The sequence below is a fragment of the Chiloscyllium punctatum genome, chromosome 38, assembly GCF_047496795.1.
Source record: "Chiloscyllium punctatum isolate Juve2018m chromosome 38, sChiPun1.3, whole genome shotgun sequence".
Lineage (NCBI taxonomy): Eukaryota > Metazoa > Chordata > Chondrichthyes > Orectolobiformes > Hemiscylliidae > Chiloscyllium > Chiloscyllium punctatum.
The window spans coordinates 3,189,532-3,202,150 of record NC_092776.1 but is presented as its reverse complement, the minus strand read 5'-3'; the positions used below and the strand labels follow the sequence as shown (position 1 = coordinate 3,202,150).

The 12,619-nt window shown below is 41.4% G+C and overlaps 1 protein-coding gene across 4 annotated transcripts in view; it reads right to left on the bottom strand.

Annotated features, from left to right (window-relative positions):
* The window catches only part of xpnpep1 (X-prolyl aminopeptidase (aminopeptidase P) 1, soluble), a 102,354-nt gene that overhangs the window by 62,597 nt on the left and 27,138 nt on the right, over positions 1-12,619 (bottom strand). For all 4 annotated transcript variants that reach the window (XM_072557059.1, XM_072557060.1, XM_072557061.1 and 1 more), the window contains 2 exons: positions 7,128-7,252; positions 383-446 (listed from right to left, as the gene is read on the bottom strand). In XM_072557059.1, the coding sequence (XP_072413160.1) occupies positions 383-446; positions 7,128-7,252 (189 nt within the window). The remainder of the gene's footprint in view (positions 1-382; positions 447-7,127; positions 7,253-12,619) is intronic.

Below are 12,619 nucleotides of genomic sequence, written 5' to 3'. Positions count from 1 at the left end.
GGATGCTGCCTGACCTGCTGTGCTTTTCCAGTACCACTCTACTCTAAACCCCAATGTAGATAGGTCAATACAGACCCGAGGGGCTGAAGGGCCTCTTCTGTGCTGTATGACACTGGGACTTAATATAATGTTAAACAGTGGGTGGGCTGAGGCACGAGCAATATTTACCATTGAAAGGGGGAGAGGCAATGAGATATATACAAATATTTATGATAATTGCATGCAAATATATGAGTACCAATCCAAATAGAAATACCTCTATATACTGAATATTCAAATTACAGACATATATAGAACACAGTTGCTCAGGAATCGATTAAACACATATCCCATGGGTTCGGAACACACCCTTTCATACCTATTTTTCTTTACTAGCACTGACCTGCCGATCCATCAAATCCTGAAAGAAATTCGCGCCTGCAGTCACATGGAGCAATGTATTCACTCTAAAAAACAAGGAAATTAGCAAAGTAGTTATCTCAGACTGGTGACACTCTGCTATTAAGGCCATTAACTAAAGGTCAGATGCTGCTTGTAAGGTCAAAAAAGGACACTGATTACGAATCTAAATGTGTGGTGCTGGAAAAGCGCAGCAGGCCAGGCAGCATCAGAGGAGCAGGAGAATCGACATTTCGGGCATAAGCCCTTCTTCAGCTCTTTATTAAGAGCAAGCTCAAACAATGGACATATTGAGAAACAAAAGCCACTCCCAAATGCAGAAGGCCAATTTCATAAGGAATATTATTTAGACTTACTAATAAGCTTAGCTTTGGACATTTGCTGATCATTTTTCATTCCAGAACCACACACATAATATGAACATTGCCTTGTGGTTCAAGAAACACAAATTCTGCAATGGGAAACTAGTTTAGGAACTAGGAACACACACTGAAGGGTGGAACACTAAGGAATAAATGAAAAAATTTTGAGTGTTTGTCAGATTGGCATACTGAGAATCAAGAGACTAGAAAAATCTGAAGGGCTAAAAAGTAACTGACATGAGGAGTTTACAGAATGTGTTCGGAATACTTTCTTACAACAGCATTTTCTGGAGCTGACTGTGATATCGTGCAGGCACAGGCAGATGTAGGTAGCAGCAATGATGTCTCTTTACAGTCTGAGTTTACTGATTTAAAACTGACAACAAACTTAGGAGAGGCATTGGCCTAGTGGTACAGGTAGACGCTCCTTTATCCAAAGTTCCAAAAACCAAAACTCTCTGAAATCCAAAGGCATGTTGTGAAGTTTTTTTCTCATTATCAAGGTTGTTTGGCGTGCAAACAGTTAATCCAAGTCAATGTTGGATTGGGGTATACAAAGTAAAAATCACACACCACCAGGTTAAAGTCCAACAGGTTTAACTGGAAGCACTACCTTTCGGAGCACTGTTCCTTCATCAGATGGTTGTGTACTCCACAACCACCTGATGAAGGAGCAGTGCTTCGAAAGCTAGTGTGATTTTTAACTTTGTACAACCCAAGTTGACACCCACTCGATGCATGTCACTCAGATGCGACATGGAGGTGCATGGCTCAGCCCTGGCAGGCCTCAATTTTCTCTCAAGGCCTGTTCTAGATGAGATTACATTACATTATGTGTCCTTGATATGTATGTACCTATCAGGCAGGAAAGAAATGGTCGTGTGAGGGAGCCTTGGTTGACGAGGGAGGTTGAACGTCTAGTAAAGAGGAAGAAGGAGGCTTGCATAAGGTTGAGGAAACAGGGTTCAGACAGAGCAGTGGAGGGATACAGGATAGCCAGAAGGGACCTGAAGAAAGGGATTAGGAGAGCTAAGAGAGGGCATGAAAAATCCTTGGCGGATAGGATCAAGGATAACCCCAAGGCATTTTATGCGTATGTGAGAAACCTGAGAATGACGAGAACGAGGGTAGGTCCGATCAAGGACAGTAGTGGGAGACTGTGTATTGAGTCAGAAGAGATAGGAGAGGTCTTGAACGAGTACTTTTCTTCAGTATTTACGAACGAGAGGGACCGTATTGTTGAAGAGGAGAGTGTGAAACGGACTGGTAAGCTAGAGGGGATACTTGTTAGGAAGGAAGATGTGTTGGACATTTTGAACAACTTGAGGATAGACAAGTCCCCCAGGCCTGACGGGATATATCCTAGGATTATGTGGGAAGCAAGAGGGGAAATTGCAGTACCGTTGGCAATGATCTTCTCGTCTTCACTATCAACGGGGGTGGTACCAGGGGACTGGAGAGTAGCGAATGTTGTGCCCCTGTTCAAAAAAGGGAATAGGGATAACCCCGGGAATTACAGGCCAGTTAGTCTTACTTCGGTGGTAGGCAAAGTAATGGAAAAGGTACTGAGGGATAGGATTTATGAGTATCTGGAAAGACACTGCTTGATTAGGGACAGCCAGCAAGGATTTGTGAAGGGTAGGTCTTGCCTTACAAGTCTTCTTGAATTCTTCGAGGAGGTGACCAAGCATGTGGATGAGGGTAGAGCAGTGGATGTAGTGTACATGGATTTTAGTAAGGCATTTGATAAGGTTCCCCATGGTAGGCTTATGCGGAAAGTCAGGAGGCATGGGATAGAGGGAAATTTGGCCAGTTGGATAGAGAACTGGCTAACCGGTCGAAGTCAGAGAGTGGTGGTAGATGGTAAATATTCAGCCTGGAGCCCAGTTACAAGTGGAGTTCCGCAGGGATCAGTTCTGGGTCCTCTGCTGTTTGTAATTTTTATTAATGACTTGGATGAGGGAGTCGAAAGGTGGGTCAGTAAATTTGCAGATGATACGAAGATAGGTGGAGTTGTGGACAGTGAGGAGGGCATTTGTCGTTTGCAAAGGGACTTAGATATGATGCAGAGCTGGGCTGAGGAGTGGCAGATGGAGTTCAACCCTGCCAAGTGTGAGGTTGTCCATTTTGGAAGAACAAATAAGAATGCGGAATACAGGGTTAATGGTAGGGTTCTAAGTCAGGTGGAGGAACAGAGGGATCTTGGGGTCTATGTACATAGATCTTTGAAAGTTGCCACTCAGGTGGATAGAGTTTGTAAGAAGGCCTATGGTGTATTATCGTTCATTAGCAGAGGGATTGAATTCAAGAGTCGTGAAGTGATGTTGCAGCTGTACAGGACTTTGGTTAGGCCACAGTTGGAGTACTGTGTGCAGTTCTGGTCGCCTCACTTTAGGAAAGATGTGGAAGCTTTGGAGAGGGTGCAGAGGAGATTTACCAGGATGTTGCCTGGAATGGAGAGTAGGTCGTACGAGGATAGGTTGAGAATTCTCGGCCTTTTCTCGTTGGAACGGCGAAGGATGAGGGGTGACTTGATAGAGGTTTATAAGATGATCAGAGGAATAGATAGAGTAGACAGTCAGAAACTTTTTCCCCGGGTACAACAGAGTGTTACAAGGGGACATAAATTTAAGGTGAAGGGTGGAAGGTATAGTGGAGATGTCAGGGGTGGGTTCTTTACCCAGAGAGTGGTGGGGGCATGGAATGCCCTGCCCGTGGGAGTGGTAGAGTCAGAATCATTGGCGACCTTTAAGCGGCATTTGGATAGGTACATGGATGGGTGCTTAATCTAGGATAGACGTTCGGCACAACATCGTGGGCCGAAGGGCCTGTTCTGTGCTGTATTGTTCTATGTTCTATGTTCTATTACATTACAGTGTGGAAACAGGCCCTTCAGCCCAACAAGTCCACACCCACCCGCCGAAGCGCAACCCACCCATACCCCTATATTTACCCCTTACCTAACACTGCGGGCAATTTAGCATGACCAATTCACCTGACCTGCACATCTTTGGACTGTGGGAGGAAACCGGAGCACCCGGAGGAAACCCACGCAGACACGGGGAGAACGTGCAAACTCCACACAGTCAGTCGCCTGAGACATACTTAGTATGTCTGCTCCTCCGGTAAGATTTTTAAAAATTTCACCATCAAGCTGTCCCTTATTCTGAAATTCAAAAAATTCTGAATTCCGAAAAACAGCTGGTTCCAACAATTTCAGATAAAGGATTGTCTATCTATATTATCACTAGACTCTTAATGTTTTTGGGACCCACGTTCAAATCCCACCATGGTAGATGATGGAAATTGAATTCATGAAAAAAAAAATCTGGAAATATGAGGCTAATTGTGACCATGAAACTGCCACCAATCATCAGAAAAACCCACCTGGTTCACAAATGTTCCTTAGGGAAGGAAACTGCCATCCTTACCTGGTCTGGCCTACGTATGACTCTGGACTCACAGCAACACATTTGACTCTTAACTGTCCTCTGGGCAATTAGGGACAGGCATTAACCAAATCCCATGAATCAATTAAAAAAATTGATTGGGTTTGAGGGTGAAAGGAATGAGTCCAAGTTTTGAAATTTAAATACAAGTGATTATGATAACATGAAAGCAGAGCTGATTATACTGAATTGGAGAATTACATTAGAAGATAAACCTATGCAGAGACAGAGGCAAACATATAAGGGATTATTGAGGACACACAGAATAAATACAATCCAATGAGCAAGAACAATTTTGATAGGTTCACCAAAAACAGTTAACTAGATAGGTGAAGGACAATGCTAAAAGAAAAAATTATGTAAACTGCACAAAGAAAGTTGGCAGGTCAGAAATTGGACAGAATATATAAAACAACAAAGAATGGTGAAACAAATGAGAGAAAAATTATAGTTTGAGAGAACGTTAACCAGAAAATATGAAAACAGAGCAAGAGTTTTGAGAAATATTGAAAGACTTAGCATACTCAAGGCCTTCTTGTTTATATAAGAATAGTTGGCCCTCCTGTGATTTGGTTTGACTAATCAAGTCCCTGGCAGTCTGATCCCAAAAAGCCCTAGTTAGCCCTTTCCAAGTTTTCTCAGTTTTGCCTTGCTTGAATGTCCAGAGATTTTGCAATAGTTAAGTCCTCAAGGTGGATCAACTCCAAAATCAAAACAAGATCTAGTTAAAAATTCCATGAATAGTTGTTTGGCTGTACAGAACATCAGCATTGCTGAAAAAGAGCACATTGCTTCAAAGCTTTTTGTCTAATACTTATCAGGACAATACACAAGAAATACCAAAGGAAGGTAACATGTATATTGTATAAGAGGTGACTGCTGAAGGTTAGCGAGATTGGGAGAAGTATTGTGAAGAAAAATGCAGTTTCACAAGAAATAACAATGCAAAGGGAAAACAAGATTAATACCATTGTACTACAATGCTGATTGGTTGGCAAGTGAGTGCTGCTTGGTAGAGATGTTACCATGGAGAATGCACCAGTTAATGATTACTGACAGAAATGTTACACATAATACACCCTTTGATTACATTTTACACAAGACAAGTTGGCTCTGATTTGGCTATTACACTTCTGAGTCATACAGTGTATAAATTTCAGTGGCAATGTGATGTTATGTATGAAAGCCATATGTCCCAAACCCAGGCAGATTATATAAAAAAAATGTTCCTTCGACTGTTTGCAACAATCAAGGTACTGACCATATCCAACCAACCAATGCCTACAAAACTCAACACAGCATTTAATATTAGATATAAACCCACAATTGGACAGCATTTGCCAAATAAATCTGAGTGTGTAAAGAATTATACTGACAACCAATTTTGGAATATCAGTCAGGCTCTCAGAGTGTAGAGAAGCCACATACATTAATGTACAGGGTCCTGTTTATTGTAGACAAAATGAACATGTATACAAACAACATCTGTTTCAATGCAGCAAAACAGGGAACAGCCATTCTGGGCTCATTTCTTAGGATAATGTCTTGACCAATCAGAGTCACTAGCCTGTATCAATGTGTAAACAAACCTTGGTAGTTAACGGTTATTCATCATTAACTGGTGCCGTCTCCATGGAAACATCTCTAGCAAGCAGAGCTGACTTGCCAACCAATCAGCACTCTGGTACCACGGTATAAATCTTGTTTTGCTTTTGTGTTGTTATTTCTTGTGAATTGGCATGATGAATGCAAGATGAAAAGCTGAAATAAATTTGTCTCTTTTCAAAAAGATGATAAATACAAAATAATGGAGATATGCATTTAAGCTTATAAGCTTAAGGTTCCGTTGTATGTGAAACAAAAATAGCATCAAAAATATATCATCAGTAAGTTCACGATTCTAAAGTGAATATAAATCTGGAAAGGGGTATTTACATTGAGAGATATATTCAGTTTTTGAAGGGTGATTTGCCGTGTACTTTGTAGTGAAATCGAAACTTTAAACCATTATCCAGACTTAGCACAAACCCAGCCGATATTCTTAAAAGTGAAACCAAAAGAGAACATGCTGGAAAATCTCAGTAGGTTTGGCACATCTGTAAGGAGAGAAAAGAGCTGACGTTTCGAGTCTAACTGACCCTTTGTCAAAGCTGTCTTAAAAGTGAACACTGTCATTCTTTAAGGGTTACAATGTGACCAGACTCTATGTCATGGCTGGGGGTGAAAAAGAAATATGAAATACCCACCAGTGCCATGTTATAGACCAAAGCAAGAACAAACACAAGTCACGAAACATTTATAGGGAAAATACTAACTGTCATCACTAATATACTGTAGGCTACCAAGTAAAGACACTTACATGGGGATTGGGGGGAGAATGAAAAAGAGAAAGGCTGAGAAAGCAAAAGACAATGAAAACAAAATACAAATACTCAACATGTTAGTCAAAGGCTCAATAACAAGGGACATGATGTTAAATTAAAAGTTAGGCGGTTTAGAGGGGGTTTCAGGAAAGCCTTCTTCACCAAGATAGTGGGAGTCTGGCTGGGAGAGGAGTTGAGGAGGGAAACTCACAACCTTTAGAAAGTATTTGGATGAGCACTTGAAGTGTCATAACATTCAGGGCTCTGGAACAATGAAGGGGAGTGGGACTGATGGATATTTTTGGCAGTACAAATGTGATGGCCTGAAGGGCCTCTTCTTACTGTACAATTCAATTATTCTATTCAGCAGAAAATATGGAAAATAAATCTTGCACCTGAGTCTTTAGTCTTCCACAGATAAAACCTCAACAGGAGATAAATTAAACCAGGAAAACATTACGAGTTACTGCACAAGACTTCTAACACCCAATGAAATAAAATTAGGGATACATTAAACACAAAATTAAAGCTTTAATATAGTGATTGGCAGGTACCTGATGATTGTCTCCTGATGGTACAATCAGAGCTTGGATTGGTTCATTCAAGCTGCTGGCATTCTTCATCACCTGCCTCAGCTGCTTCAACAGCTCAGTGGTGGTTTTCACAGGCATGTTTCTACCTACAGACACGGGACACACAGCAATTAGTCCACATCGAGAGGCTGGCAGCAAATCAACACAATACTGATTACAAATGCAAGAGTCCACAACAAAAATGCAGGATTTGTTTATCCTTAAGTCAAACCAGGGTACCAACCACCATTAAATAAGTAAAAAGAAGTTCATTTAAAGCTACTTCTTTCAGCATTATTTTCTCCTTTTCTTTACAGACAAGCAGCTTTATGCCAGTAGACCCCATTTCCTTCAATAGGTGCTAATTTCAGCAAAATTATAGTTATCTCACTGCATCAGGTCCAAAGTAATCTACAGGAATCTTAAGATATTCCATTATCTTAAACAACCTGCAGCAAAAATGAGTCAAAGAAATGTGGTTCTGTTCACCGAGCTGGGAATTTGTGTTGCAGAAGTTTTGTCCCCTGTCTAGGTGACATCCTCAGTGCTTGGGAGCCTCCTGTGAAGCGCTTCTGTGATGTTTCCTCCGGCATTTGTAGTGGTTTAAATCTGCCGCTTCCGGTTGTCAGTTCCAGCTGTCCGCTGCAGTGGTCGGTATATTGGGTCCAGGTCGATGTGCTTATTGATTGAATCTGTGGATGAGTGCCATGCCTCTAGGAATTCCCTGGCTGTTCTCTATTTGGCTTGTCCTATAATAGTAGTGTTGTCCCAGTTGAACTCATATTACTTGTCGTCTGCGTGTGTGGCTACTAAGGATAGCTGGTCATGTCGTTTCGTGGCTAGTTGGTGTTCATGGATGCGGATCGTTAGCTGTCTTCCTGTTTGTCCTATGTAGTGTTTTGTACAGTCCTTGCATGGGATTTTGTACACTACATTGGTTTTGCTCATGTTGGGTATTGGGTCCTTCGTTCTGGTGAGTTGCTGTCTGACAGTGGCTGTTGGTTTGTATGCTGTTATGAGTCCTAGTAACTTTGAGTCAAAGAAATGTTACACATAATAAACACTTGAAAAAGATAAGCGTCAGCTAGGCTCAGGGTGGTTAAGAAGGCGTTTAGCACCTTTGGCTTCATTGCTCAAGGTTCTGACTATACTGTATAGGATTTGGGATGTTAAGGTTCTACAGGACTCTTCTGGAGTATAGTTCACAGTTCTTGTCTCCCTGTTATAGGAAGGATATTATTAAGCTGGAAAGGGATCAGAAGAGATGTAACAGGATGCTGCCAGGAATGAAGGGTTTGAACTATAAATAGATACTGGATAGACTGGAAATTTTCTCACTGGAGCATAGGAGGTTGAGGGATGACCTTATAGAAGTTTATAAAATCACGAGGGATACAGATAAGGTGAGTGGCAACCTAGGGCTGGGGATTTCAAGATTAGGGGACATATTTTTAAGGTGAAAGGAAAAGGACTTAAAAAATTCATGGGGGCAATTTTGTTTTATATGAAGTGTGATTTGTGTATGGAATGAACTTCCAGAGGAAGTGGTGGATGCTGGTACAGTTAGAATGTTTGAAAGACATTTAGGTAAGTACATGAATAAGAAACGTTTGGAGGATTATGGGCTGAAGCACAGGCAGGTGGGACTAGTTTAGTTTAGGATTATAATTGGCATGAACAGATTGGACCAAAGGCCCTGTTTCTGTGGTGTGTGACTCTATGATAGAACTGTCACGACTGATTCGGACTAGGGGTGAGAGGTTCAAGTCCCACTTCAACACTCAAACAAATGAAAGCTAGACAGTGTCACACTAGAACTGAATGTCAAATTCAGGTTCTCCAAAGGCGAGCAGCAGTTTGTCACAGTCTGGGACTCAGCTCTGCCTCAACCTGAACAAGGGTGTTCGGCACCTGACATGGGCCGCCCCACAATCTTGACAAAAATGATTTTCATACGTCAGCAACAAAAAAAAAGTTTCTTCTTATAAAACCATTCAAAAAGGGGCTGGGTTACAGTTTAGATTAGATTTCTAACAGTATGGTAACAGGCCCTTCAGCCCAACAAGTCCACATCAACACTCCAAACAGTAACCCACTCAGACGCATTTCCCCTACATTTACCCCTGACTAATGCATCCGACCTACGAATCCCTGAACACTACTGACAATTTAGCCAATTCATGGCGAAAATGTGCAAACTCCACAAAGACAGTCACCCAAAGTGGGAATCAAATCTGGGTCCCTGGCGCTGTGAGGCAGCAGCGCTAACCACTGAGCCACTGTGCTGCCCTTGTTTACTCTTTAAATAAACAAGATTAGAATTATGTGTATCAGAGATAAAATCACCTTCGTTTTGGGGCAGTCACATCTTCAGGGTAACTACACTGTCATTTGTTACTTCTGGCTGTTAGCTAATCGTTTATGTAAAAATGCTGACAAGTACTTGGCACTAAATAAACATTTTACAGATGCTGTAAAATCAAAGTCAGCTTTTTTAGATTGAAGCAGAGACAGATTTATCAATGATTACCTTACTGCAACTAAAATCTATGAACAGAATCTCCACCTTTGCTTTGTCACTCAGCCACCCCACCCCACTGTGATGAGACTATGGCTTTAAGAGGATTTTCTCCAGGGTTTTTTTTTGAAGAGAGGTTTTAAGACGGGGTTCCAAGCTGTCTATTTGAATCCAATAAAGTTTGTGAGGCCTTGGGTTTTTATTTCTAAATTTGGAAAATAGAAGTAGCCTGAATGGGTGGGGTCAAGCTCCCAAAGAGCTAGGATTTTCAGTAGCAGTTGTTGGAGTCTTGAAGCTGGATGTGGAAACTGATTTTCCTCTTTCTGTTACAGCTAAAAGCTGGGGTTCTCTTCCTGCATGTGAGACAATCAATTTTACTGAATTTGCTTCAGCCAAGGGTGTGTTTACTTGAGGTTACTATTTTGAAACAATTACTGTTTAGTAGTTAAATAATCTATTATTCTGTTAAATTCTCCAACAGAGTTACGTTATTCTAATTTGTTCTTTCCTTTGTTGTATTTTAACTGTAGTGTATGAATAAAGTGTGATTTGCTTCAAGACTAGTTGTTTGACAAATCAAATTGCATCTGAAACAAAACACCTGGCACTTCAAAACAAATATGTGCACATTAAGAACACACAAACAGCAGTGAAATAAATAATCTGTTCTGTCACACACAGTTCTAGATTTTCAGAATATTGACTAGGACATTAGGAGAATTCCCTTCAGACAACACCACTTGAGTCAGCTGAGCAAGCAAAGAACCAGCCATAAAACTTAAAATCTTAGCCAAAACACAGTTTCAGAGGCAATTTAGCACTGGCTCAATACAGTACAGCTGGAATAGACTCAAGTCTTGGATCCAGCTCTGAATTGATAGTTCAAAGTTTAGATTTGTAGCTCGGGTGCTTGTTGTTGTGGTTCTGTTCGCCGAGATGGGAATTTGTCTTGCAAACGTTTCGTCCCCTGTCCCCTGGGACAACACTACCATTATAGGGCAAGCCAAACAGAGAACAGCCAGGGAATTCCTAGAGGTATGGCACTCATCCACAGACTCTATCAACAAACACATCGACCTGGACCCAATATACCGGCCACTACAGTGGACAACTCGAACTGACAACCGGAAGCGGCAGAGACAGGCCACTATAAATGCCAGAGGAAACAGCACAGAAGCGCTTCACAGGAGGCTCCCAAGCACTGAGGATGTCACCTAGACAGGGGACGAAACGTTTGCAAGACAAATTCCCAGCTCGGCGAACAGAACCTCAATAACTGAATTGATAGTCTTTTGACTCAGAGGCAAGTTCTACAAACTACATCAATAGATCAAGACCAGAATCAATCACATTTCTAAGCTGCATTTTCTTTAATGTAAACTGACAAAAGATTACCAGGATTGGGGGTGACTGAACGGAGCAGCACTATAGGTTGTTTGAATGCTCCTGTTGTGCACACTGACTGGGTCAAAAACTGGAACAGCATTGAGGCCTGCTCCCTCTTTATTCTCTCTTCAACTGTGTCACCTCTGAACTTTTGCTTGGTAAAAACAAAATTAAAATGAGGAAAATCACAGAGATCTTTCAATTAGCCATCAGGTTTTGCTAAACTTCAGTTGTGCAGCCTCAGAGTGTGATGCTAGAGGACACACCCTGTAGCATCTTTTGAAAAAGGTCACTGAGCCTTACAGGCACCAGAGGTCAGAGAAGCATCACCATGAAAGTAGACTCCCACTGATCTCCGTGCTCAATCCAGCACCATCATGTTATTTATTTTGGCTGCATCTACATAAAAGCAAAACTGAAACTAGCAGCAAAACTCGTTAACGTCTGGATAATCTTCTCAAATCTTCTCAAAACTCACTAACATCAGGATAAATCATTTTTTAAGGTGCAGTCACCAGCCAACTCCCAATAAGGTACAGCCTAGCCCTCTCTCACACAGTTGAATGATTCAGGCTTGGCATTGGATACTTTTTAAAACCCATGTGTGAATGAACAGGATGCCACAAAATGCATATTCCTTTCCTTAACATAACAAACAAAAATGCCATCCATATATTTCCTCAAATATAGAGATAAGTTTAATGTAACCCAGTAGAGAATGGCTGTCTGTTTCACACTATTCTTGACTGTACACACCTAACTGCAACAGGGAATACATCCAACCAATCAGTAACACAGACAGCCAACTCAAACCTGTCCATTTGCACCCCAGTAACATTAGTGAATCCTCATGTTCAAAAACAGTTCAAGGCTCATAGAGTCATAGAGATGTACAGCTCATCCAGAGAGATGGAGAATTAGAACTACATATACTGTTGAACATGGATTCTTTAAGATCTTTCTCTTCTGAGCAGACTCACTCAAGTGGCACATGAGCAATTAGCAGCCTCAAATGGACAAAGTACACAATGCAGTTTTCAGCATACTACAACTCAGAGATCTAATAGGTACTATCTCTTTTCCTATTATAACAACCTGCCATTTCAAATTAGTTACTGGATCACTGATTTTGGAGTTATTAATAGATCATTCATTCTTTATCAAGTTGAAATGGGCCACATGCTCAATATAGTGGGAGTCTAATTACTGAGCTGCTTATTCAAGAGAACTCCAGCAAATCAATGATCTTATCACCTTGTCAAAGATGATCAAACCCACGGCCCAAGGCTGCAGCATATTCTTTGACCTGTGTCAAGGTGGTTTGGGATTAATTCTTCACCACTTATTCTGCAACTAAAGCAGTAAAAGGCTACACTTCTCAACTGTGTTGATAATGTGGAGATGCCGGCGTTGGACTGGGGTGGACAAAGTTAAAAAATCACACAACACCAGGTTCCAGTCCAACAGGGTTATTTGGAAGCACTAGCTTTCGGAGCGCTGCTCCTTCATCAGGTGGTTGTCCAGTGCTTCCAATTAAACCTGTTGGACTATAACCTGGTGCTGTGTGATT